The sequence below is a fragment of the Astatotilapia calliptera genome, chromosome 10 (assembly GCF_900246225.1).
Source record: "Astatotilapia calliptera chromosome 10, fAstCal1.2, whole genome shotgun sequence".
Lineage (NCBI taxonomy): Eukaryota > Metazoa > Chordata > Actinopteri > Cichliformes > Cichlidae > Astatotilapia > Astatotilapia calliptera.
In genome coordinates this window covers 10,816,028-10,840,828 of record NC_039311.1, presented here as the reverse complement: position 1 = coordinate 10,840,828, position 24,801 = coordinate 10,816,028, and the positions used below count along the sequence as shown (strand labels likewise).

Genomic DNA, 24,801 nt, shown 5'->3' with positions numbered 1-24,801 from the left:
TTGACAATGTCCAATGTCAGCTACAAATCTCAGCAGAACTCAATATAATAAACAGCTCTCACCCTGTGAGCTGGTGTAGAAATTTTACATAAGAGCAGCAAAGGAAGATGGAACATGTAGTACTACATGCATCAGCAGGGACCTAATTTTGATGGCCCAGAAGGAAGGACCATTGACAAGAATGTCGCAGGAAACCCTACAGTACTAACTCCTGGATTGCCAATTCCCTCTTGACACTGATGGTGCTCCAGCAGCCTTGGTGTCAGCAAACAAACAGACAACTGCAGATTGGGAGCCAGACATAATCCGTGTCCCAGAGGGACGTGGCTGAGCTTGTTAGCTAGGGCTTACTGGTATGAGTGTGGAATGAAGAGGATGTCAGTGCTTTATAGGAATTGCTCTATATCTTCTTGAACCTGTCTTGACTTCAGCTGAGCTCTAATGCTGGTTCATCATTGAAGCTGCATACTTATCCAAAGTTATGTAAAAAAGCACAAAAAAAGAAGGTTTCTGTTGTTGTTTTAAACATCTTACAGCATGCTCTTTTTTGCAGTTACCCTGTGACTTTAATTTATTTAGGTAATAATGCTTTAGATGCTTTATTACTGCACGATGATCTTACAGCAATATTACATTAACTCACTCATGTTGTTCTCATCTGTTTCAAGGTTTCAGAGGCAGTCGCTCAAGATGCTCAAACGTTCTGCATTATTTCCTTGCCTTGCTACTATTAAGCTTGCATTCTTTTTAATTAGCTAATGTGGGAGATAAATGGAGACATAATGTCTGTGCGTAGGTGTGAGAGATTTACTTCAGGAGTGGATTTAAGCGGAGCATTATCAAAGACAAATTTGCTGCTGAGCAAATCTACTGTAGCTAGCATAACATCTGTTTGAAGTGAGCTATTTATTCTGGAGTGGTAGTAATCACTGTGATGTGGCTCAAATTACTGAGGTGCTGCTCCAGAATGGAATAAAATTACATTTTGCCAACCAATTTAGCGTGGCTGTTTCACAATTAGAACAGGAGGATATCACTGACACAGTTGTTCTATATTGAGGTCGATAGTAAATACATTCTATAGCAGCCACTTAATAAAACTAATACAATTACAAAAACGTATATGTGCATACTGAAGAATTTGTGCAACTTGGAGAGATTAAGTTTTTGGCCTTTCTTTATGAAAAACATCCTGCTTAATAGGGACTGGACCTGATGTGGGCAGGTGCAGACAGGCAGTCAGACTATATTTGCCTCAGTGTGTGAGCCAGTGCACTGGATTTTGTTTTAAGTGCACTAATGAAAAAAATCTTTATATTTTTTCAATATTTCTAGGAAACTGGGGTTTTGCTTGTTTTGTTTTTTTGTAGCAAGGATGCTATTGTGTGATTAACTATAGATTAACTATAGAATAGAATTTATTCGATTCCTTTACAGGATGAGCTTTGTTCCCCCCAAAATGACGATTATTTCAAAAATGACACTTAAAACTCAGCAGTCAAAGGTCATTGTTGATGAAATTCAAGGTGAGTAAATGACACTTTCATTGTTTTAGCTTGTTTGATGGCCATTTTAGCATCTATTAGTTTTCAGTAATCTGTAGCATGTTAGCAGCAATACTCTGCTTTAGCAATGTCCCTTTCAGGATCATCAGGTCCAAATGTCAGTCTGTCCAATACGTCGGTTTAATTAAAACCTAAAATATTACAGAATCCTCAGTGGTTCTTTCTGTTCTAACATGCTAAACTAAGGTTGTAAGTAAGGGCTTGTATTGAGTTATGCTATACATCAGCATGCTAGCACTGTACTTATGCATGTTAGCATGCTGTTAGGATTTAGCCCAAAGGTTCCTGGCTGGTGACCACAAACTGGTAATTGTGGTCACGTCACTGTTTAATCTTAATGACAGCTGGGAAAGTGAAATTTTCTTAAAGTTGCAATGTAGCTGAACTGATGCTAACAAGCAGTGAATTTTTGACCTTTCAGACTCACCACCACCATCATCACAGTATAGCATTAGTCTTGTTAAAAGATAGCTGCTTTCCTCTTCTATATGTTCAGTCATTTATTGTTTTTTCATCTCTAATTTCTTTCACATTGTTTTACGTGATTTCTTCACATTGCTTGTTGGCTTCTATAGAATAATTAATTTCTCCGCTAATCTCATTAAGACATGTGACTTAAAGTCTGCTTCATTAATGACCAATGAATGCCAGGGATGTAAGCACAGACAAAATTCCACAAAAAGGACATTGTGTAAAATGTAATTAAAAACAAACTATTTTTCAATTTTATAATTTAAATTATTTTTTATTTATTAGATGACAACTTTAAGAAGCACATTTTCTATTTGATCAATATATATCAAAGAAACCTGTGATGGAACCACGTAATATTCTCTTTTTCAACAACAATCTGTAAATGTCTGGAAACTCAGGAGAGCAGCTTCTGGACATTTCGGAGAGGAATGTTGTGCCATTCCTGTCTGATATAGGACTCTAGCTGCTCAACAGTCTGGGGTCTTCTTATGCCATATTTTTCATTTCATGATGTGATAAAACTTTTCGGTTGGTGAAAAGGTTGTGACTGCAGACATGCCAACCTCTGCCCATTATTCCAGCCCCAGACTCTTCTACTTAGTCTAAGCCGTGCTGTTGTAATAGGTGCAGTATGTGATTTCACATTGTCCTGCTGAAATATGCAAGCACTTGTCTGAAAAAGGCCTAATCTGAATGAGAGTATATATTGCTTGGAAACCTGTATACACCTTTCACACCTTCATGTATCTTTAAACACTGATGGTGCCTTTCCAGCTGCCAGTACCACAGGCACTGATGCACCCCCATACCATCAAAGATGCTGGGTTTTCAGCTGAATGCTGATAACAAGCCAGATGGTCCCTCTCTTCTTTAGTCCAGAGCCGTATGGCTACAGAACAGTTTTCCACTGTGCCACAATCCATTTTAAACGAGCTTTGGCCCAGGGAAGACAACAGCCTTTCTGGATCACATACACATATGGCTTTTTCTTTGCATCACAGAGCTTTAACCTTCATTTGTGGATGGCACTGCGAGCTGTATTCACAGACAGGGATGCAGTGATTTCAGTGACAGAATCATTCCTGTTTTTAAAGCAGTACCACCGGAGGCCTGAAGATTACAGGTGTCCATTATTGATCTTTGGCTCTGTCACTTGTGAATGTAGATTTCTCCATATTCTTTGAATCTTTTGATCATATTATGCACTGTAGATGATGAGATATCAAATTTCACAGTTTTACATTGAGGAACATTATTCTGAATCTCTTCCACAATTTGTAGACACATTTTTTTGCAGTTTGATGAACCCCTGCCTATCTTTACTTCTGGGATGCTCTTTTTATACCCAGTCGTATCACTGACCCCAAAAAAGTTGATTCTGTTCAACTGGATGTAGCGTTTTCAGTGGGAGAAACGTTTCATTGCGCATCCAAGTGACTTCTACAAAAGTGAGTTCAAAAAAGTCACTCTGAAGTTTATTTTCATGAAATAGGGAAATGTCTTATTTTAAACTTTTGATATGCTTTCTATGTTCTAAGGTGAATTTAAAAATTGGTTTAAGAGATTTGAATTCTGTTTCTATTCAAATTTCACACAGCATCCCAGCTTTATGGGAATTGCTGGACTCCAATTGTACGCCCCTAAAGAGCAGATGGTTTCTCTAAAATCCCCGGTCTGATCCCAGACCAGGACTGGGATATGAGATATTCTGAAGCTGAAAAGGGAGAAAGAGAGATCAAGATGCAGTTACCTCGTGGCTTTTACTGAAGGCCATAGAGGCACATCTGTCATACTGAATGAGTGACTTGTACCTTGGCTGAAACTGGTATTAATAATCTACTATTGTAATAAAGTTGATGTGTCGTGGTGTCTTCTAAGTACCTTAGTATTTGAACTCAAAGGCCATGTGATGCAGTTTGCTCAGTAGCTATCAATAGTTATTTTTCTTGACTTATGACATTCAGCTCATCCCTTAACACTTTTATAGCTCAAATAAAAGGCAAATGTTATTTTGATGCAACACATAGTGTCACACAAACAGGAAGTAACTCTTTTGCTAAATCAAATGTCAGTTTCTACAGTACAGCCTCCCAGTTGCTTTCAGTGTGATGGACATTTCCATGTCAGCCCAGCTCTTAACACCATTCTGTTCCCTTTAACCATCAAAGTCATCATTATACAACCACGTGTAAATATCTACTTTCTTTCTTGCTACATACATTTTCATACACTGAGATATAATTCATGTTTGGCTGTCACATTTATATTTAAAGATACAGCCGTAACAAAGAGTGTAGTGTGGGCTGAAACATTTTGGCAGTGGGTGTTTCTCTGCTGCGGTAAGAAGAAAGTATAATAGCCTCAGGAGCTGAAAAGCTTTATCTGGTTCTGTAGACGGCCTTACCAACATTTAGGAAGGTCCGTCTGTCAGTTTTATCTTTTGGCCATGAGTCAGAGAAACAGTTGTGACAAATTGACAGTGACTACTTACCTTTTTTATTATGAGTTATTATCAATCCATGACACATCCAGGGGAGTGTTCAGTTTTAATTATTTGAGACTTGAGTGGTGCTCTGATATTGTCAACAAAGCCATTCTGATCAAGCACCTCGAAGATGGGCGATACTGACACATCACTTTAATGATTCACCTAATTTTGCTCTGAATGAACATATCCATTATACTCATTAAATCACTGACACCAGCTGTGCAAAAAAAAAAAAAAGAAAAAGAAAAACTCTCTCTTCTCAGGTTTGACTCGTATCCATTAGTCTTTATTTTTCTCATCAACAGAAGGTGTGGCTGGTGATTGTTAACTGTGCTTTCATATTGAACGGTTAAGTGCAATTTGATATTGATTACAGTAAGTCACAGATCCCTCATCGGCTCACAGACAGACACTGGTAACATGATGTATTAAAATCATGCAGCACTCTGCTCAACCAGGCAGATGCACAGGCCCGTCTTACGTTTGCCAGTGAACATCTAAATGATTCAGAGTAGGTTTGGGAGAAAGTGCTGTGGCCAGATGAAATCAAAATCGAGCTCTTTGTGAGTATGACCCAAAGAGCATCATCCCCACAGTCTAGCACAGAGGTGGAAACATTATGCTTTGGGACTGTTTTTCTGCCAAGGGTACAGGATGACTTCACCGCATTGAGGTGCCAAAGGACGGACATGGTACTGTGAAATCTTGGATGTACTGTACTTGAAGCCCTTTCCTTCAGCCAGAACACTGAAGATCGGTTGTTGATGGGTCTTCCAGTATAACAATGACACCAAATATACAGCCAAGACCACAAAGAAGTGGCTAAAGAAGAAGCACATTAAGGTCATGAAGTGGTAGCCAGTCTTCAGACCTCAGTCTTATAGAAAATCTGTGAAGCTTCAAGCAGCAGCCAGGAAATGTGCTGGATTTAGAGAGTTTCTGTAAAGAGGAGTGGACCAAAATCTGTCCTGAGACGTGTGCAAACCAACATATAAAACATCTCCAGCCTGGGGATCAAATACTTACTTCACTCAATGAAATGCAAATCAATTCATAAATTTTATGTATTGAGTTTTTCAAACGTTTTGGTTGATATTCTGTGTCTCCCTATTAGAACAAAACTACAATAAAACATTAGAGACTATTCATTTCTTTTTAAGAGAGAGAAACTCTTCAGCTGAGGATCAGATAATGAATTCCTTCATTCATTTCCTCCACAGTATGTTTTTGGCACTTCTGTGTTGGCTTCATTTTTCAGGTCTGGAGGTTGATGCTAGGTCATAACATGAATCAAAATCCCGCATTCTCCTCCTATCTCAAAATATGATAAGTGTAACAACAACACTCTGCTTCTTCTCCAAGAATAAACAACATTTGTGGTGCAGGATTTGATAGACTGGGTTCAAACATTCAGCCCAGTGGTGAGCAGAGGATGCTAATAGCAGGTCAAGCACACAAGTTTCCAGAGAATGAGGCAGCACAGCCCTTAGGCAACAGTATAATCAGACATCACTGAGTAATTCTGTCTCAGTAAAAAGGACGGCCATCTGTCTGTCTCAGTGGAAAAGGAAAAAATGGCTGAACAAAGGATTTCAAAGCCAACTTTTAATGGCGTTCTTCAAAGATATATTCACTACATTTTATGGTGCAAAAAAATCTTTGGAAGAAGTGATGGACTTCTTAACCAGAGTTCTAGCAACATAAGATACTCTTTTCAACTTCAGTCGTCAACAGCTGGATACAGAGATATGATATGTAAGTCATCTGGCCTGGCGTAGGAACTCTGGTCCGTTTTTCTAAGCTTCTGTACACCCTGTGTTCTTTGTGGGCCTCAACTTGTATAACTCCAGTGTGAAAATACTAGAAATCAAGTACCTTACTGTCAATTCTTGCCAGGTAAGTCGCTTGATGTGTCACAGACATCGGTGTGGTGATGAGCTGCCAATTTATCATCATGCCATAATCAGGTCTTTGTGACATTTTGTGACATCCTGCTCAAGGTCTCTAGCATTTCTTGTCCATCACAAGTGCCTCAAGCTTTATCGCATGCTCACCAGGATCTCCCACCGAGGAGTGTCAATTTAATTTACTGTCTCATAAAGCTGAGCCCTTTGAGACTTTAATGGTGATTACAGGCTATTCAGAGAACCAATAACAGCTGAGAGCCGGGATGGGGAGGGTACCTTGGTCCTCTGCACACCTCCACTCCCCTTCAGCCAGGGCACTTAATCTTTACACGCTCTCTGTCTTCACGGCTGAAGCCAAACATCAGCCTTTACTTTGTCAGATCCAGGCTGCTTTCCTTGTGTCTTATCTTGATTTCACAGAGTTTCTCTGTATTTACCTGCAGAGCCAACATCTCTGCTTTTATCTGCTATTTAAAGAGATCTGCATAATGTGGTGCAATATGCCAATGTTGCACTCTGGATTTGCGTAGTGCTGGTGTTCCTTTAATTGGTTGAAGATGAGTTTTTTTTTTCTCCTAAACACTGCTGGTGATGGTTGGGGTAATAATAGTGCTGATGAGAGATTCCTTGGTGAAAAACATTGCTTTTTTAGCTGATACATGGAACTCTGAGGAATTTGCTGCTGCTCAGAGCAGTATAGAGAATGCAGCAGGCATCTGTCAAAAAAGATTACTCCTTGGAAAATGTCTTTTCTCTGTCAGCCTCTGTGTGTTTTCTTCACTGTGAGTGAGTGGGAGAGAATGTCGAGCAGCCAGGCAAAGAAAAAGAAAGAATCACACAATATTAAACCGTCCATTTTTATTTGTTCTTTGCAATAATTTTGCTCAATAAAGTGCTCTATTTGCTAAACTGCATTAAACACATGGGAAGGATTTGTGCAGTCTTAGTATATGCATTACACGCCTGGCCTGAGTCATTTTTGCAGCAGTGATGTTCTACATTTCCTACTTTCCTCACTCAGCTCAGTGATGAGAACAGTCTAAGTGCTCGGGACCTCTCCGTCTTTTATAAGATTACCGGGTCCAAAATTAAATAGAGGCATGTGCAAAGGTTAAAGGGCCGGGGAAGAGTCAGGCAGGGTTGAAGTAATGTCACTGTCGCTCTGCTGCTTTATTGAGAAGAGCACAGACAGAACCTCCATCCCCTCCCTCCAAACAGCACACACACATTCAAACACATGCATTTCCCTTTATTGATTAGTTTGGGGGAAAAAAAAGGTTTAAGGTCAGCAGGCATATGTCTAAATTTCTTTGTCTCTCACACTCCATTTGTCTCTGTCAGGTTCAATCCTCTCCTTCCCTCATCAGGGGCCCGTGCTTCATCCATATATCTGCGACTCCCCTCCCCCGACCCACTCCCTCACACTCTGCGGTTTCTTTGTGTCCATCTCTTTGCCCTTCACTTGACATACATAAATCAATCAGTCAGTCCAATTTCATTCAGAGCAAAGCCTGATGGATTTGCTTCTGAGCTGCCGTCCTGATAAAGTAACAGTATCCAGAGTGTAATTATGTTCTGAATTAGATGATGTGATTATGTGACCATGGATTCGATTTTGCGTCATTTTCACTAATCACGCGCACACAGAGAAAATACAAGCACATGCAAACAGATACATCGCATTGGGAAATGCAAACATATAGCTCAAACTCAGAAATGGGGTAAACAGGATTGTTTTTATTTTGGATTTGCTGGAATGCTTCAAGAGGAACAAAAACAACGGCGCATTGACACAAAATTGAATTCAATTCAGTAAAGTTAAATTTGCTCAGCCAATAATGTTTGCATTCTTTTTATTCACAAGCTTAAATCTATGTTTTCAAATGGATGGTAGTTTGCAGTGGTTTATATCATCTATTATACAACATATTCATATATTCACATGTACAAACATTTACCTTTAAATATCCTGAATGTCCAACTTCACATCACTGGAAGGATTTCATTTGCATGTCTTTCATAAACAGAGCATGTGGGAAATTGTTTCCTAATGGAAAAGGTTTTACATAAGATTACAGCATTGTGTTGAGTCACCTTTCATTTCTTTATAGTTTTTTTTCCTTCAGACATTCTTGTAATGTTTTATAGTGGCCTTTAGCAATAGTTCTACAGGTACAGCAGTTAGCACATCTCAGCGTGTTGTGTAATGTGTCCTTAACAAAATCTGAGGACAAAAGTGGGAGAGCCAGGTCTAAATAACTAATCTACAGCAGATCAACAGTATCTGAAAGTCATGCACATAAGAAACAAAATGACAAAGATCAAGCAAAGACCTGGAAGGTGCATGTGGGCCTCGACAGAAATGGTCCCAGTGGAAGGGTGTCTGTCAAGAAGTTTAAGTAGCCAAATTACACAAGAACTGGACTGTACAGGAAGACTGGATGTACAGCAGTGAGTGTGTACAGTCATCTGTAAAACGTGTTGGAGACTGTCTTGGTTTGTGGCTGCAGTTCAACCAGTGGAACTGGGAATCTTAACAAATTGATGGAATTATGAATGTAGGAAAGTGCCATTTTATTTTGATCCATCATGCAATGCCATCTGAAAAGTGTCTGTTTGCAAAGCCTGAATGGCTAATTTTCCAGCATGACAATGAACCCAAACACATACCTTAATAGAAAAACACACTTTGGAACACTATTAGTCATGGACTGACTTCCCCAGAGGTCTGACCTTAATTTTACTGAAGCAGCGTGGGATCATACTGACAGAGAACAGAACAAAAGGCAGCCAACATCCAAAGAAGAGCTTTGAATTCCCCTCAAGAAGCCTGGAAAAGTATTCCTGAAGCCTCGTATCCTGATGCATGCTCAATAATCATCCTGAAGCCTACTTAAAGAAATGACAAGAAAGCTGCCTAAGAGAGTTCAGACTGTGTTGAAGAGTGGTCATATTAAATATTGACTTTCAAGTTCATTAGAATTGTACAAATTCTGTTTTTATCATATATATTACATTTCCATATGTGCTTTTCACATGCTTTAATAAATAGCTGCATATTTTTCCATTTCTTTGCAAAATATAAAGAAATGAGGGGTGGCTCAAAACTTTTGCACAGAACTGTACTTGATTCTGCTCAATAAAGTGTTTTATACTCATAGTGTCTTTACTTTTGGTTCATTTTTTTTTTTTAAATTACTTTTTAAAACTTATTCTTGGTTTTTATACTTATCAAATACAACTGAATGAAGAGAAATTAACATTGCAAACAACAAACAAAAATTGGCTTGGGTCTCAGCAGGATAGGGCAAGAGGTGGGGTACATCCTGGAAAGATCAAGATTTATGGGGCTAATACACAGAGACAGACAACCATTCACGCTCACACCTACAGACGGTGCAGAACCTGCAATTAACCTAACATGCAAGTCTTTGAGCAGTGGGAGGAAGTCGGAGCCATGCAGGCTCGGGATAAACATGAAAACTCTACACAGAGAGGCTCCAGCCCACCAGTGGATTTGAAGCCAAGACCTTTTTGCTGTGAGGTGACAGTGCTAACCACTGCACCACTGTGCAATCGGCCACACAGTGTGTTATTCACAATCTAAAAAAAACTCTGTGTTATCTGCAGGAACACACAGAGTTTATTTTTAATATGTGGATTTGTTTCTATTCCACAGTGCAGCTGCAAGACTTACAATTAAGGTTAGATTTATAGTTCAGTCATAATTTGGTGTACAGAAAATTGTTGTCTAGGGTCCAAGAAACTGTGACAAATCTCGAGCTCTGATGATTAAATCTTCTCTTCCACGTTACAGACCTGAACCTGCCATGCACGCTGCTGAAACAAAGCTATTTGTTCATTTAAATGGTGTTTGGATTTCTTAATTAGTATTTCTTTAGTAATGTAAATGTAGAAATATTTAAAATAACACAAAAACTTCACAGTGACACAGATAAATCAAAGAAGCTATGCCTGAGTCTTAACACTTTCCCTCAAAGATAGGGCTGATAACTGATCAATAACTGCCAGACTCGATCAATCAATGTCCCCCAGCCTCGCCCAACTAAACGCTCTTTCGCTGTTTCAGACCGAGCTGCATCAGCTCCAGGGGTGATTTGTCCTCCAGTGCCTCCGTCATTTGTCTTTAGATTTCCCTTCCATCTGATAGCTCCAATCTTTTCAAATGCCCTTTCCACATGCCCTCATACCCCCTGTCAGTGATTTATACTCGTCCCTGGTTGTCAGCAAGGGCACTACAAGTCCATACTCATTTGCACAAAGTCATTAAATCTCATTTTCATATTTTTATTTTGAAGGAATTATGCAGCTTGCCACTCGTGGTGATACAGTCCCACATGTATCCAAAGTTGTTTAATAATGCTGCTTCAGAAAACCACCCAGACACACAAGTGTGTGGATGAGAGTGAACTGCTCCACTTTTTTAATCTCCTTGTTGATGCAATTTCACTAAAATTAATTAAAAGAACTTAAGTTGTAAGTGAGAATTTAAAGAAAAAAGACATTTCAATTCTATGAGGAATAGCGGCTTGAGCCTTATACAGCACATGCCAGTCTCTTTCCTTGACATTTTTTACATTGTGTTTGTTTTGGGGGAGTTTTATTTTTGACTTTTCATTTTCTCATTTTACTCTCAACGCTTCCCTCTGCAGGCAATTCACATGTGCAGTGAACTGTGAAGGAAACAATTTGTATCCTCATTCTCAAATACATCCATGCCCATTTACACACGCAAGCATACATGCATCTGTAAAGACAAAAAGTCATTATTATGCATGAGCAGGCAGCATCATGCCCGCAGGGATGTCATTACCATGCATTTAAAAGCTGCTTGTCAGGGCAGGATTGAGATCCGTCATGGTGGCCAATGTGGAAGATGTGAAGTCGCTTTACTTTTTAAAGCAGAAGCTCTGATTTTTCTTTTCTTTTATTGTTTTTTTTGTTCGCAACTGATGTCCATCTGAAATGATCAAGTATTCTACGCACGTTTGTTATTGCTGTATTTCTTTACTCCCATTTGCATTCATGATATATTACTAAACCAAACTGAAGCTCAAACCGCTGGGATCTACAAGAGTAAATGAGCACAGACAATCATTAATCAGCTATTCAAAAAATGCATGCACAAACATAGGGCGATAATCTATATTGTGCAGCCTGGTTTGATGATGAAAGGTTAATGTCTTTATCTGGCGTTATAGCTGATTTCTAATTGATAGAAAATGCAGGAAATCTATCTATCTATCTATCTATCTATCTATCTATCTATCTATCTATCTATCTATCTATCTATCTATCTATCTATCTATCTATCTATCTATCTATCTATCTATCTATCTATCTATCGATATCTATCGATTGATTGAATTATATAATTAGTTTAATTGTACAGTCAGTATTATGAAAATAGAAAGGGAAGACAAATTTATTTCATCAGTCAGACACAAGCCCCTGGAGAGCAGACTAGGAGAAAAGGGGAAAGAGAAACAAAAGGGAGGTGTGTGTGTGTGTGTGTGTGTGTGTGGGTGTGTGGGTGGGTGGTTGGGTGGGGGGTATAATGGTGTTATCGTTTCATGAAAAACGCTGCTTTTAATCTACATCTCAGATGCCATACTCCAAGTATTCTGTATCATGAGTAATTTTTGAAGTAGGAAAAAAACATGTCGGCTAGTGCCAACATTTGGCCCAGGGTCTGTAACTTATGTCTGTTTGGCATAAGCGCCAAAGAGGGTTGTGATTAGAAACAGATTTACAAAACAAAGCATGGCTCATGCTAAGGTTTATACTTATCACTTTAGTACATTTAATTACCGATATGACAACATTCAGCTTTTTACAAATCATTCTAACAGGGTAGTCCTGTGCGCTTCGACGCAGCAGATGGCAGTATACGCCAATCGGTTTGTTTACAAAAACACACGAAGAAGAAAGAGAAGCGGAAGAGACGTGGCACATAAACAGAAGGAGGAAGGAAACAGTTTTACTGATGACAACCTCTGGAGCCGCCTTCCATGTGAATTCAGCAAGGAAGCTTAAATGACAGGCGTACCACATCACCTAAAGCGAAAGCGACTCGATTAATGTCTGTCTGATAGGTAACGTCAGTAATTATTGTCTATATTTGAACTTCGTCAACTCAAACAGCTAGCTAGTTTAGCTCGCTAACGCTGCTTTACCCGGTAACTTCCAGTTGAGCTAGCAGCTAGCCGCTGTTAGCTCAGTTAAATGTTAGAATTAAGCTGTGGCCGGGTGTTACAGCTGTCAAGACGTGTTAGTTGATATCTAAAAAGACGTAGATGCTGAGCAGCTGGGTTTCCGAATTACTTATGGGAAGTTCCCACGTCCAAACACTGCGTGCAACTATTACAGATAAAGAAATGAAAAGTACTGACAGTAAATACAATGAGTAGCATCTGTTGCCGTGTTTGAGTGGTATATTGCTCATATATAAATTGTGGCACGTTGACAAAAGAACCCCAACCTTTAAACTGCGTTATAATATCCAAAGAGTGTTAGGTTTGTTTGGGACAGTTCATTTGCTGACTGTGATATGACAGCAGGATGACATCAGCGAAGTAGTTATGAAGACCACCCATGCTTCAACCTTTGTACTTACTATCACCTAGCTAGGGCAAAACACTCAGCAAACGTCACTTATATTTAATAGAATTCTAAATTCAGAAAAGCTGAAGTCAAGTTTACTTCAGCCCCTGCAATACTAACATCGTTTGTAACTCTGTATGAAGTAATAATAATAATAATAATAATAATAATAATAATAATGGATACTTTATTGATCCCCATGGGGAAATTACTTGTTTTTCTCTGCATTTGACCCATTCACTCAGTGAAGCAGTGGGCAGCCCACTAAGCAGGCGCCCGGGGAGCAGTGTGTAGGGACGGTACCTTGCTCAGGGGTACCTCAGGGTAGCCGTTAAGTGGATTTGAACCGCCGACCTTCCGATCATGGGGCGACCACTTTACCTACTGAGCTATCCCTGCTCTGTACTGTACTGTAACATATCAACATAAGATCTGTTCTTTGGAACTCCTGATCCCAGGAGGAAACAAAGATTCTTTGGGGAATATATTTGGTTCAAACCAAATATATATGTTTCTCTTTGTGACTGAGAGAGCAGACAAAGCTAGCTCTTTATAAATTAAATTTGTATTAAAACCATTACATATTTTTCATGCCAGATGTTGAATAGGTTTATTTTCTTGAGCACAACATAAGTTAAAACCCGACTTATTACTTTTTTTTTTATTCAGGAGGATTTCTACACTCAATGTCAGGAATTTTGTCAAACATTTCCTGTCAGGAAAACATCAACAAATAAAGTTCTGTCATTTTTTGTCTCTAAGCTGTATTTAAAGTGCAGCTGACCTCAGGATAACTAGATTAAATGTGAGCCTTTAAAAGTCTCATGTTTTACAGGCATGCTTCATGTTTGTAGCTTCTGCTCATAGTAAAATGGAGTATAGCCTTGAAGTTACAAAATGACAATTGTGATCCTCAGTCTGAGCTCATGCTTTTTTTTTGGAGTCCAACACAAACTACTTGTTTGTCCTCAGCAGATTGCAGGTGGCCATGGGTCTCTGCAAGTGTCCAAAGAGAAAAGTGACCAATTTATTCTGCTTCGAACACCGTGTGAACGTGTGCGAGCATTGCCTTGTCTCCAATCACAACAAGGTTAGTGGGTGAACGCATGGTGTCACGCATATTTGTGCAAAACTTGTAGCATCACAGTAACCTTTTTTGTTTTTAACATTTTCTCCTTCAGTGTATTGTGCAATCATATTTGCAATGGCTTCAGGACAGTGATTACAACCCCAACTGTACTCTGTGCAATAATCCGCTCGCTGCACAGGACACTGTCAGACTAATCTGCTATGGTGAGATTCAAGTTTCTTTTCCTTCTTTTCCAGCAGTTCATTGTAAGCAGAACAGCAAAGATTAATGGAATATTTAAAAAAAAAAAAAAAATTGTGCTCATAGCTTAAATAAATACGATTCTGATCCTATCTCTGCAAAGTGAAACTTTATTTTTCCCTCACAGATGTGTTTCACTGGGCATGTCTTAATAACCTGGCATCTCGACTGCCCCTCCATACGGCCCCAGCAGGATACCAGTGTCCCACCTGCCAGGGTCCAGTTTTCCCCCCTACCAACATGGCCAGCCCAGTTGCTGATGTGCTGAAGGAACAGTTGTCATCTGTTAACTGGGCTAGAGCTGGTTTGGGGCTGCCACTGGTAAGTCGTTGTTGTGTAATCTCCCTTTCGTCGTTGTATCCTGAAAACCAATAAAGTAAAAAAGCATACACAGCCATTCTTAGCATTTTCTGGTTGTATTTAAATATCAAGTTTACACGTGTGATGCTCTGAGATAATGAAGCGAGTGATGTTTGACTATCTCAGATTGAGGAGCCTGTCCAGGTCCTTGATGAGACTGCATCTAATGATGTCACAGATTATGCAGACTGGTCAACATTTGATTGTAAGCCTTACTCCGTTTCCTTCTCCGTTCTATTTGAAGTGTTTTCATTTGTAATAAAAGTAGCAAACATCAGATCAGATCAGCTGTCTCTCTTTTTTTTTTTGTGTGTGTTTCTACAGCACAAGAACAAAGCAACATGTACCCCAGCCATTCTTACACCAGCAGCGCACCATCTAATTACATCTCACCTCCACAACAGGGAGACATTGGAGGTCCTCATAAGAATGGGGATCCAAACATGCAGGAGCACTCTATGATCAACTTTACTACTGGCACCGCCGGTGACACTATCACAATACACACAGGTACAGTGCTCAGAAAGCCCTCCCAATCTGCTCCCACTCTCTGCTTAGACCTTCCACCCTTTTTTGCCAAACAAAGCTAAACTTTTCATAAGCATTCTCATAAATGCCAAAATGCATTCAGGGTATGAAACATAAGTCCTTTTACCACCATCTGACTTCCATACCCAACCTCTTCAACCCCAAGTTTCCCCAAGTGCTGTCCTAAAATGTCTTTGTACAGACAATGATTAAGATTCTAGTGGTGACAGTCCACGATGCTGTGGAGCAGTGCGTCAACCTTGATGCCTAAATTGGGCCAAGAAATTGAAATTTACAAAATTGGGCCAAGATGCCTGTCCGTTATTTCTCCCCCATTCGTCTCTGTGCTGCGTCCTCAGGGACAGCCATGATAGCAGCTGGAGGACGTGTCATAAATTTCTTCTGTCAAAACTCTATCCATCCATTTTCTTCCAGCTGTCCAATTCAGGGTTGCATGGGGGGAGCTGAAGCCTGTGTCGGTTGTCAGGGTGAAATGAGCAGGTACACCTTGAACAGGTCACTAGTCCATGGCAGCGCTAAAGTAGAGAGACAGCCAACTATTCACACTCGCATTCCCACCTACAGCCGGTTTAGAATCACCAGTGTACCTGGAGAGAACCTGCACATTCCACATAAAAAGATCTTAGCTGGCTAATCGGTTTGAGCCCAGAACCTTATTGAACTCAGTAGCTCAAAATATAATATGAAAGCAGTTTTCCTTTCTTGATGAGACGTGATCCTTTTCTTTCCTCCAGCGTCATCACCGAGAAAGGTCTATGACACACGGGACGGTGGTCACAGCTCTGTGACACAGATCGACTTTGATGACGACAAGTATCGGCGGCGACCAGCGTTAAGTTGGTTTGCTCAAATACTCAAGTTAGTATTATATGACAGCATTTTGGGACAGAGACTTCTTTATTTGCTGTGACAGAAAATAATATGGGAATGTTCTTGTGATCTTTCCAGGAACCGCACTGGTGGAAAGCGGAGCTCTCTTTCCTGGAAACAGCGCGTCTTCATGCTTCTGCTGGTCGGAGTTCTGGGATTCTTTACGTTGATAATCATCATGGCTAAACTTGGACGCGCGTCGGCTGGCTCAGACCCAAATTTAGATCCTCTTCTTAACCCCAACATCCGTGTGGGGAAAAACTAATGACATGCAGTGACCCCTTCTTTTTCTCATGCGTTACACAACGTATGCCTGTGTAGAAAAAGAGCTGAAACTGGACTACTATTATAGGGTTAGCTCACCAGAGGGTGCTGTTTACCCACTGGGAAGAGGCTGTACTTTATAGTGGAGGCAATCCCTGATTTCTCTCTGTTACACAGGGCCATGGACCTGGGGACGTGACCAAGGCTTGGTGTGTTTTGGCAAAGGATTTGGTAACTGTTGCTTTGATAAAGAGGGGCAGTATTTGTATAATATTTGTCACTGATCTCTATAATTTGATTTTCTCTTTTTTGTTTTTCTTTTTCCTCAAGTTTACTAGAAACTAAACACTGTTGATGTTGAAAGAACATCTTAAGCTGGCAGAAATGCCAGAATGTAACAAAAAAAAGCCACCTTTACCCAGATGTAAACAGATTCCAGTTACAGGTTTGTTTTTGAGGGTTGTGAATCTCTCATTGAGAAAATGTTGCCCTCATAACTGGAGTTGTACCCCACACATAATACACAACTATTTACAAGTGTCTGCATTACTCCTGAAAACTGAATGCTTTGCTTTTAGATTTTCCATACATACCGTGTGTACATTTTTTCCTGATGTTTTTTTGACTGGCCATTAAATAGAAATGCTCCAGAAAGGCAGTATTTTTTATTTTATTTTATGGTGATGTATTCTTCTGCTGTGCGCAACAAAAATCATGCGTGAGCTATGTTTGAAATGCCACTTGTATAGCTTCAGCGGGGATGTTATATTGCACTTTATAGTGTCGTATATCAAACGTATTTATTATCTTATTGCCCAGTTTTAATGAACCTCCTGCTGACTGCTGGCGATGCAGACCAGTGATTTTAAGAGTAAATAAGATCCCACATAAATGACAACATTTCTGGATGATTTCTCCAGCCTTCAAAGAGCAGGAAGAAAGGAAAAAACAACTGCAGGCAGACAGCAGCCTGCAGGAGTGCGTCTTCTCTTCTACAGTATCTCACTGTGACAAAACACTACATATAGAGTACATCTGTTCTAATAAATGGTGACTTTGAAAGGTTTTGGAGTTTGTATCTTATTTCAGTAGGTTTTCATGTTTTTCAATCAGGATATATTTAAAATCATACTGTTTTTTTCTTCTTTTTTTTTAAATTCTTCCACAGGGAGTATGCATGGGCTTTAGAATTATGTTTTGAAGGAGCTGCATGCTTGGACTTGATACATTAGGAAAAAAATACAGGCAGGCCTACATGGTGTAGACAAAGCCTGATGAATACACGGTGCTAAACCATGTGACTGCAAGCAACTCTAACTCAACTCCCCCTGCTGGTTTAACTTTGCTCTTAAAGATCAGAGTCTGGCCTCTGAACAGACTTCCAGTTCCCCTGTTTTAAAATGTATTATTATTAATTAAATACTTTATGCAGGGTTTTCCTGAATAGTTGTGTACATATGACAGTAGTCAGTGCTCAAAAGCATAATAGTTACAATTTGGGGCTTAAAGATCCAGAATCATATTAACTAAACCTTTTAGTCTCATCTCGTCACGCACTCACTGGCCACTTTGTTAGGAACACATTGCTAATACTACGTTCCTCTGGTTTTGTGATATTTGGCTCATATTTACTTCATAGATCAGCAACAATGCAGCCATTAGGACATGGGGACACTGTGGTCATAAAGGACACTGACATGTCAGCAACAATACTCATGCAGGCTGTGACCTTTAAACAATCCATCACCCTGAACTGTTGATACAAGGCAGGATGGATCCATGCTTTCATTTTTCAAAATTCTCACCCTACCATGTAAATGTTGCAGAAGACATTAGAATAGGCAATGTTTTTATTATTGCTGTTATTATGTTTTTCCACTCTTCTATTATCCAATTTTGGTGAACTTGTGCAAATTGTAGCTTCAGTTTCTTCTTCTTCTTAGCGGAAAGAAGTGTCACCTGATGTGGTCTTCTGTAGCCCATCTGCTACAAGGTTCAATGTGCTCTCCATTCAGAGATGCTGTTCTGCATACTTTGTAATGCATGGTTATCTGAGTTACTGTTGCCTTCCTATCAACTTAAAGCAGTCTGGGCATTTTGTTCTGGCAACAACATTGTCTCAACATTGCAACAACACTGAGAGCTGCCACTCACTGGATATTCTCCCTTTTTTTCAGAACATCCTCTGTAAACCCCGGAGACGGCTGGGTGGGGAAATGCCAATGTGGAAATGAATAACAATGAAATATTCATGTGAAAATGGCAATAGGATGCAGGAGCTTCAATTAACAGACCACAACTGGCCATTTATTAGAAACATACAAACATACAAAGAAATTATATGACCGCAAAAGTCATTGAATTCCTTGTATGGCAACAACTCCCGTGACTGGAGGCAACCACCAGCTGCAGTCCTAGAAGCAAACAAGGAATTAAAAATCTACACTAAATACAGCCGCTAGAATTACTAAACAAGTCAGTTCTGTGAATGGCGTCTAAAACAATCCTTAAATAAAAGGCAGCCAGTGCTCTGCTCATTTTCTGCCTACAATTAAAAGTAATGTATGAATTAATAAATACAAAACACACCAATACAGAAACAGTAAAGCTTTACAATTATTAAAACTACTCATAAAATATCTGTCATTTCATTTTATCTGGCAAAAGTATTAGTCAGATCTGGAAGTCAGGCAGGAAGCAGGCCCTACAGCTGGCAGCAATCACCTGTGTGACTCACTTGTGATTGGCCCTTCCCTTGCTTGGTGTTCCTAAGCTACACTCAGACCAGCACACCTGGCACCAGGAACTGTACCACATTTAAAGTCTCTTTATTACTTCTGTTTGTTTATTATTAAAATGATCTGAGATTCAGGAAGTGACCTTAAGGCATGCTTTGGATTGTTCATGTGATGTACCAAGTGAACCTGCATCACATGATAGGGCAAGATACCCATTCAACAGTCATATTTTCCCTGCATAAAAAGTTTACTTAAAAGCTATAATAATTAAATGTATTTGAAAAAGGACAGTCACAGTCTTTTAGCGTGGAGAGTACAGCATTCATTTCTGCCTGCAGTGACTTATTGCGTGATGTAACTTTGCCACATCCTGATTTATTGAGTCCTGTGCAGATATTAGTGTTATAAATATCCACCAATGCGCATGAGCATTATCTGACTCTCCCAGCTTTCCATTGTGCATGCTATTGATTTTCTGTGGTTCTGAGCCACGGTTACATTGATGAGGGGAGACCTGCCAGCAGTTATCAACATGCACATGTTGCAAAAATTACAAAGCGGATCACAGCTCTGTGGTATACACCAGAATATTTTGATTGTATTCTCCAACATGTTACTCGATACATGAAAATTTTCTTTGGTGGTTTAACATAACCGCTTGACTGCTTTGTGAAGTCTAATGGTTTTTGTCACTCTATCGGAGTTCAATGTATTTCTCAGTAACTCTGAGTTATTAGATTGTCCATTGCACTGACATAATAGGGACATCCTGATCAATACGTCCACACTTTCTTGTTAACACGCTGCACACTTTTCCTGCACTTCACTGCACTCCTGATGCCAATCGTAGGCAGTAAAAATGTCTTTGTAATGAACTCTCACATCTGGAGTGAGTTTTATAGGCTAGCTTGGCCTTTTTAACAGAAGAATTTTCATTTCCCCATCTCTAACACATTAACAGACAAAAAAGAGCATTTTGTGAAATGTATGATACAAGAAGATAACATCTGATACCCACCCACCACCATGCCTTGCAGTCATACAGACTCGCTTCAAAAACAGTTTACCTCACATTTTGTTCCCTTTGCTGTTCCTATTTTTGATGAGCCCAGCTGTACGTGCCCCTGTGCACACTGAGCAATGAATGCTGGAAGCCATTGTGTTTTTTTGGCTGGCATAGCAGCTCACATCAGTGACATTAAGGCTTCATTCTATCGCTGTGTCTTCAGGCCATTTCCAAAATAAAGATAGATTCTTGTGATTTTTGAGACTTCTTTGGTGATATATTGAGACAGGAAGACAAAGTTCAAATAATGCAGCGCTGCTTCGATGTCTTGCAGCTTCAGCAGAACAAAACTTGTACAAAAATCCAGAAATATTTAAAAAAAAAAATGAAAGTGAATGAAAACTGCAGTGAAAATTTATGTTTCAGGCTTTTTTTTTTATGTACACTGCAGAAATGTGTACATGTGGCTTGTATTGATTTTGGAGTTATACTGTACATGCACAGACCAATACATTCCTCATTCAGCTGGTTATTTTTAAATTCAAAAGGTGTCATACAGAGTATTCAATAGAGTTTAATAGAGTTCAAAGTAGCTGCTCGTGGCAGCTTTCCTTTCTGTCATTGGACGGTGCAGGAGTATAAATTGAAATGGGAGTGTGTGTGCTTCACATGTGCCTCCCAGTTCAATTAGAAGGCTCATCACACAAGGGAAGCTTCTGTGAACGTCAGGGCCCGTGGAAGACTGTGAGTACAGCTCTTGTCTCTATGGCAGCTTAGTTAGTCACAAAAAAGCAGCTGAAACAGTTTTTCATCCTCTCGAAACCTGTTGGTTTTTATTACATGTGAGAAATGACACTGATGTCAATGCTGTAATTTTAAGTTTAAATTAAGTTTAAGTAAGTTTATGTTATTTGTTTTCATTCTGGATCTAGATTGCAGTAATCTAGAATAGATCTATGAATTTGTAATCACTGAATGTGTATTATAACAGGCATTCTCAGATTTTATAGATGCAAATATGAAGTATTGCTGTGTTCCTGTTATTATGCACACTTTGAATATGATAGAAAAATAAGCAAGACTGAAAGCACAAACCTCCACTAAGGCAGCTCACTCTCTTGGGGTCAACTTCAAAGACAGGCAGATGTGAAATGTAAACGTGAGGTCGGAGGTCAAATGTGACATGACATTTGGATACAAACTGTAATGTAAGAATCCCCATCATATACCAGTTTCATTTCCTTTATTCTGCCAACGCAAACAAAGGCAACAGAATTTTAAGCATAGTCTAAGAGAAAGTTTTATCAAAGTTTTACCTTATTTGGCCTTGAAGAAGTCAGAGGTCCAAAGTAATGTGATATTTAGAATCCTCATATATCATTCACTACATACCAATACCTTATCAGTACAAACAATGACAATAAGAAATATAGTTTAAATAGATCATTATTATCACATTGAAGCAAAGGTTAGAGGTTAAATGTGACATAATATTTTAAATCTTTCTATGGTACAATAAACACCACAATTTTGTTTCTAAGTTATAAGGTTTTTAGTCAATTCTTGACTAATAAATCATTACATTGACCTTGAAGAATTGGTGGATGTAAGCCAAATTTTAATGGACTGCTGACATATCCTACTCTACACCCCTACAATGTTTTATCACAATTCATTGAAAAACCTTTCACATTTATATTAGCAGAGGTAATAATGTGATCAAAGCAGAGGGATTTATATTGTAAAGTTGTAAATAAAGCAAATATTTTCCCAGGAACAGAGTTTGTGCAAGTTTCTGAGGACTCCTGATTGCATTGCCAGCTGATGGAAAAAAATTCAGACCTGTACATCCTCATCAGAACACCAGGGAGATCATAAGTCACAAGGCAGAAATGTGTGATCATCAAGAAAAAGAGCACAAGCACAGAAGACCAGCCGGCTCCAAAGGTCCACATGTGAAGCACCACCATCAAAATCAAGGCCATCAGCGTCACAATAATAAACAAAGGTCAGATGGCAACGATAGTCATGAGTAAGTCCATCCTTTTTCTAACTGTATGTTAACAGTAATTATTTAAGCATTTCATATAGATTTTGTTTTTATTTTTACAAAATTAATCACACATTAATTAGACCTCACATTAATCATGTGAGGTCTTTTCCATTATCAGTGATGAGAAGTAACCTTTTCACCAATCACGTCATATGCTTTCAGAATAGAATTTTTGTTTCTTCTTAAAATTGTCTTGGGGGAATGAATCTCTGGGGTTGGTTGGTAGTTAGGCTAACCAAGTATCAGAATTAATTTACTGTAGACACTGTGCCCTTTAACACCCATGTTTTCTTTTTGAAATAGCACTCATTCTACAGCAGAGGAGAGCATTTTGAGTGATCATCATACCAACCGTCAACATCAGTCCGAATCTCACCATTACCACCACAAGCAAAACCATCGTCATGTTTCTCTTTCACAAACTTCCTCAAGTTCCTCAAGCCATTCTTCTTCATCCTCTTCATCCTCTTCATCTTCATCGACATCCTCATCTTCCTCTTTGTCCGCCTCTTCTTCTTCCTCCTCCCCTTCCTCTTTCTCTTCCTCTTCTACAACATCTTCCTCTTCTTCTAGTCTGTCTTCTGAGAACAGCAGCAGAAGTGACACTTCAGATAGCAATCCTTTCAGGAAGCCACAGCATTCACAATCCTGGACCGATATCTCTGGAAAACACAAGTACTTTGATGAAGGAGATGATATGGCTCCTTTGATAAATAAACCAGCTAATCTAAATGAGCTGCCCAGCAAACAGAAACAAGAGAAAAGCAAGTCCTCTCGTTGTGGCCCCAAAAAGGGAACCTCAAAAAGCCCTAAGAAAATTGCAAGAAGCTTTGAAAATGATGGAAGTTTCCGCAAGGCCAAATCAATGGAGGCTCTCACCACACCCAAAGACAAAGGACATGGAAATGAGGATGAAAATGAATCGGAGAAGAGGAAAAATGAAGCCAGGAAGAATTTAATGAAAGAAAAAATGAAGTTCTCTGCTTTTCTTAATGAGATTACTCGGCAGGTGCTCAGCCCAATGAGGCTAACCACTCTTGGCGTGACAGATGCGCAACGACCCTGCAGTCCAGGGCAGGCCTCTCTTAGATCCAGGAAGGCGGACAGCAGGACTGACAAACCTAGAAAGCAAAGAAGCCGGCCCACCAGTGCGGACTCAATTAGCTCCAGCAAATATTCACACTCTTCGCAGTTGTCTCAGTCTAAATCTTTCCACGGTGAAAGTCGCTATTTTGAAGAGTCACCCCATCACATGCATCATAGGCCAAAAAGCTGCACAGAATTCAGCTGTTTTAGAAGACGTCACTCATGGTCTCAATCTCCTGAGCGTCACTCCCATTCTTTTAAGCACTACCATAACCACCACAAAGGAGACCATGAGACTTCTAGTCACCATCACCATCATCATTACCATGGAAATAGCCCAAGTCCTCACCATCATCACAGAAAGGACCACAGTCCTGTTTATCCCCATGGAGATTCACATAGCCATACCTACCACAACAAAGATCACCACTCTGCATCACATCACCATTACCGTGGGCAACATCGACATAGAGAACCCTATAGCCCATCCCATCATCATAGTAATGCACACCATCACCACCATGGCAAGCAATACGGTCATGTTCATCACCATCACCATCATCATGTAGACCACAATAGCCAAGGCCATCACCAAGGAGACCATGATAGTCCAGACCATCACCATCATCACAAAGACCACCATAGTCCAGACCATCACCATCATCACAGAGACCACCATAGTCCAGACCACCCACATCATCACAGAGACCACCATAGTCCAGACCATCACCATCATCACCAAGAAGACCATAGTCCAGACCATCACCATCACCATGGAGACAACCATAGTCCAGACCATCACCATTATCACAAAGACAACCATAGTCCAGACCATCACCATCATCACAGAGACCACCATAGTCCAGACCATCCACATCATCACAGAGACCACCATAGTCCAGACCATCACCATCATCACAGAGACCACCATAGTCCAGACCATCCACATCATCACAGAGACCACCATAGTCCAGACCATCACCATCATCACCAAGAAGACCATAGCCAAGGTCACCACCATCACCATGGAGACAACCATAGTCCAGACCATCACCATCATCACAAAGACCACCATAGTCCAGACCATCACCATCATCATGGGGACCATCACAAGCCAGACCATCACCATCATCACGGAGATCACCATAGCCAAGACCATCACCATCACCATGGGGGCCACCACAGACCAAACCATCACCATCACCATGGGGACCACAATAGCCCAGAACACCAACTTCATCATGGGGACCACCACAGCCCAGTGCATCAGCATCATGGAGACCACCGCAATCTGGGGCATCCCCATCATCATCATGGAGACCGCCACAGTCAAGATCATCATCACCATCATCATAGAGACCACCACTTTTCAGACCATCATCGTCATCATGGAGACCATCACAGTCCAGAGCATCACTATCGTCACCGTGACCATCATATTTTGAACATTCACCATCAACATGACCACCACAGTCTAGATCATCATC

At 40.0% G+C, this 24,801-nt stretch overlaps 1 protein-coding gene and 1 long non-coding RNA gene across 3 annotated transcripts; both read left to right on the top strand.

Annotated features, from left to right (window-relative positions):
* Nucleotides 1-12,327: 12,327 nt before the first annotated feature.
* zfpl1 (zinc finger protein-like 1) lies at nucleotides 12,328-17,493 on the top strand. 2 transcript variants are annotated; one of them, XM_026182868.1, is made up of 8 exons: nucleotides 12,328-12,550; nucleotides 14,031-14,148; nucleotides 14,240-14,351; nucleotides 14,516-14,709; nucleotides 14,875-14,953; nucleotides 15,073-15,258; nucleotides 16,032-16,155; nucleotides 16,246-17,493. In XM_026182868.1, exons 2-8 carry the CDS (start codon nucleotides 14,047-14,049, stop codon nucleotides 16,430-16,432), a joined length of 984 nt encoding a protein of 327 aa, XP_026038653.1. In that variant the 5' UTR covers nucleotides 12,328-12,550; nucleotides 14,031-14,046; the 3' UTR covers nucleotides 16,433-17,493. The 2 variants fall into 2 exon arrangements, with proteins under 2 accessions (XP_026038653.1, XP_026038652.1); XM_026182867.1 differs by having other exon boundaries at nucleotides 12,337-12,550; nucleotides 14,034-14,148.
* Nucleotides 17,494-20,781: 3,288 nt separating this feature from the next.
* Nucleotides 20,782-22,715, top strand: LOC113031005 (uncharacterized). The gene is made up of 3 exons (XR_003273673.1): nucleotides 20,782-20,919; nucleotides 21,950-22,207; nucleotides 22,532-22,715. It is a non-coding gene; the product is annotated as an uncharacterized LOC113031005 (long non-coding RNA).
* The last annotated feature ends 2,086 nt before the right edge of the window (nucleotides 22,716-24,801 follow it).

Coding starts and splice junctions, on each gene's coding strand:
- zfpl1 (XM_026182868.1), top strand. CDS start 14,047: ATGGGTCTCTGCAAGTGTCCAAAGAGAAAAGTGACCAATTTATTCTGC. Junction 14,149..14,239: donor TTGTCTCCAATCACAACAAG/GTTAGTGGGTGA, acceptor TTTCTCCTTCAG/TGTATTGTGCAATCATATTT. Junction 14,954..15,072: donor AGACTGGTCAACATTTGATT/GTAAGCCTTACT, acceptor GTGTTTCTACAG/CACAAGAACAAAGCAACATG.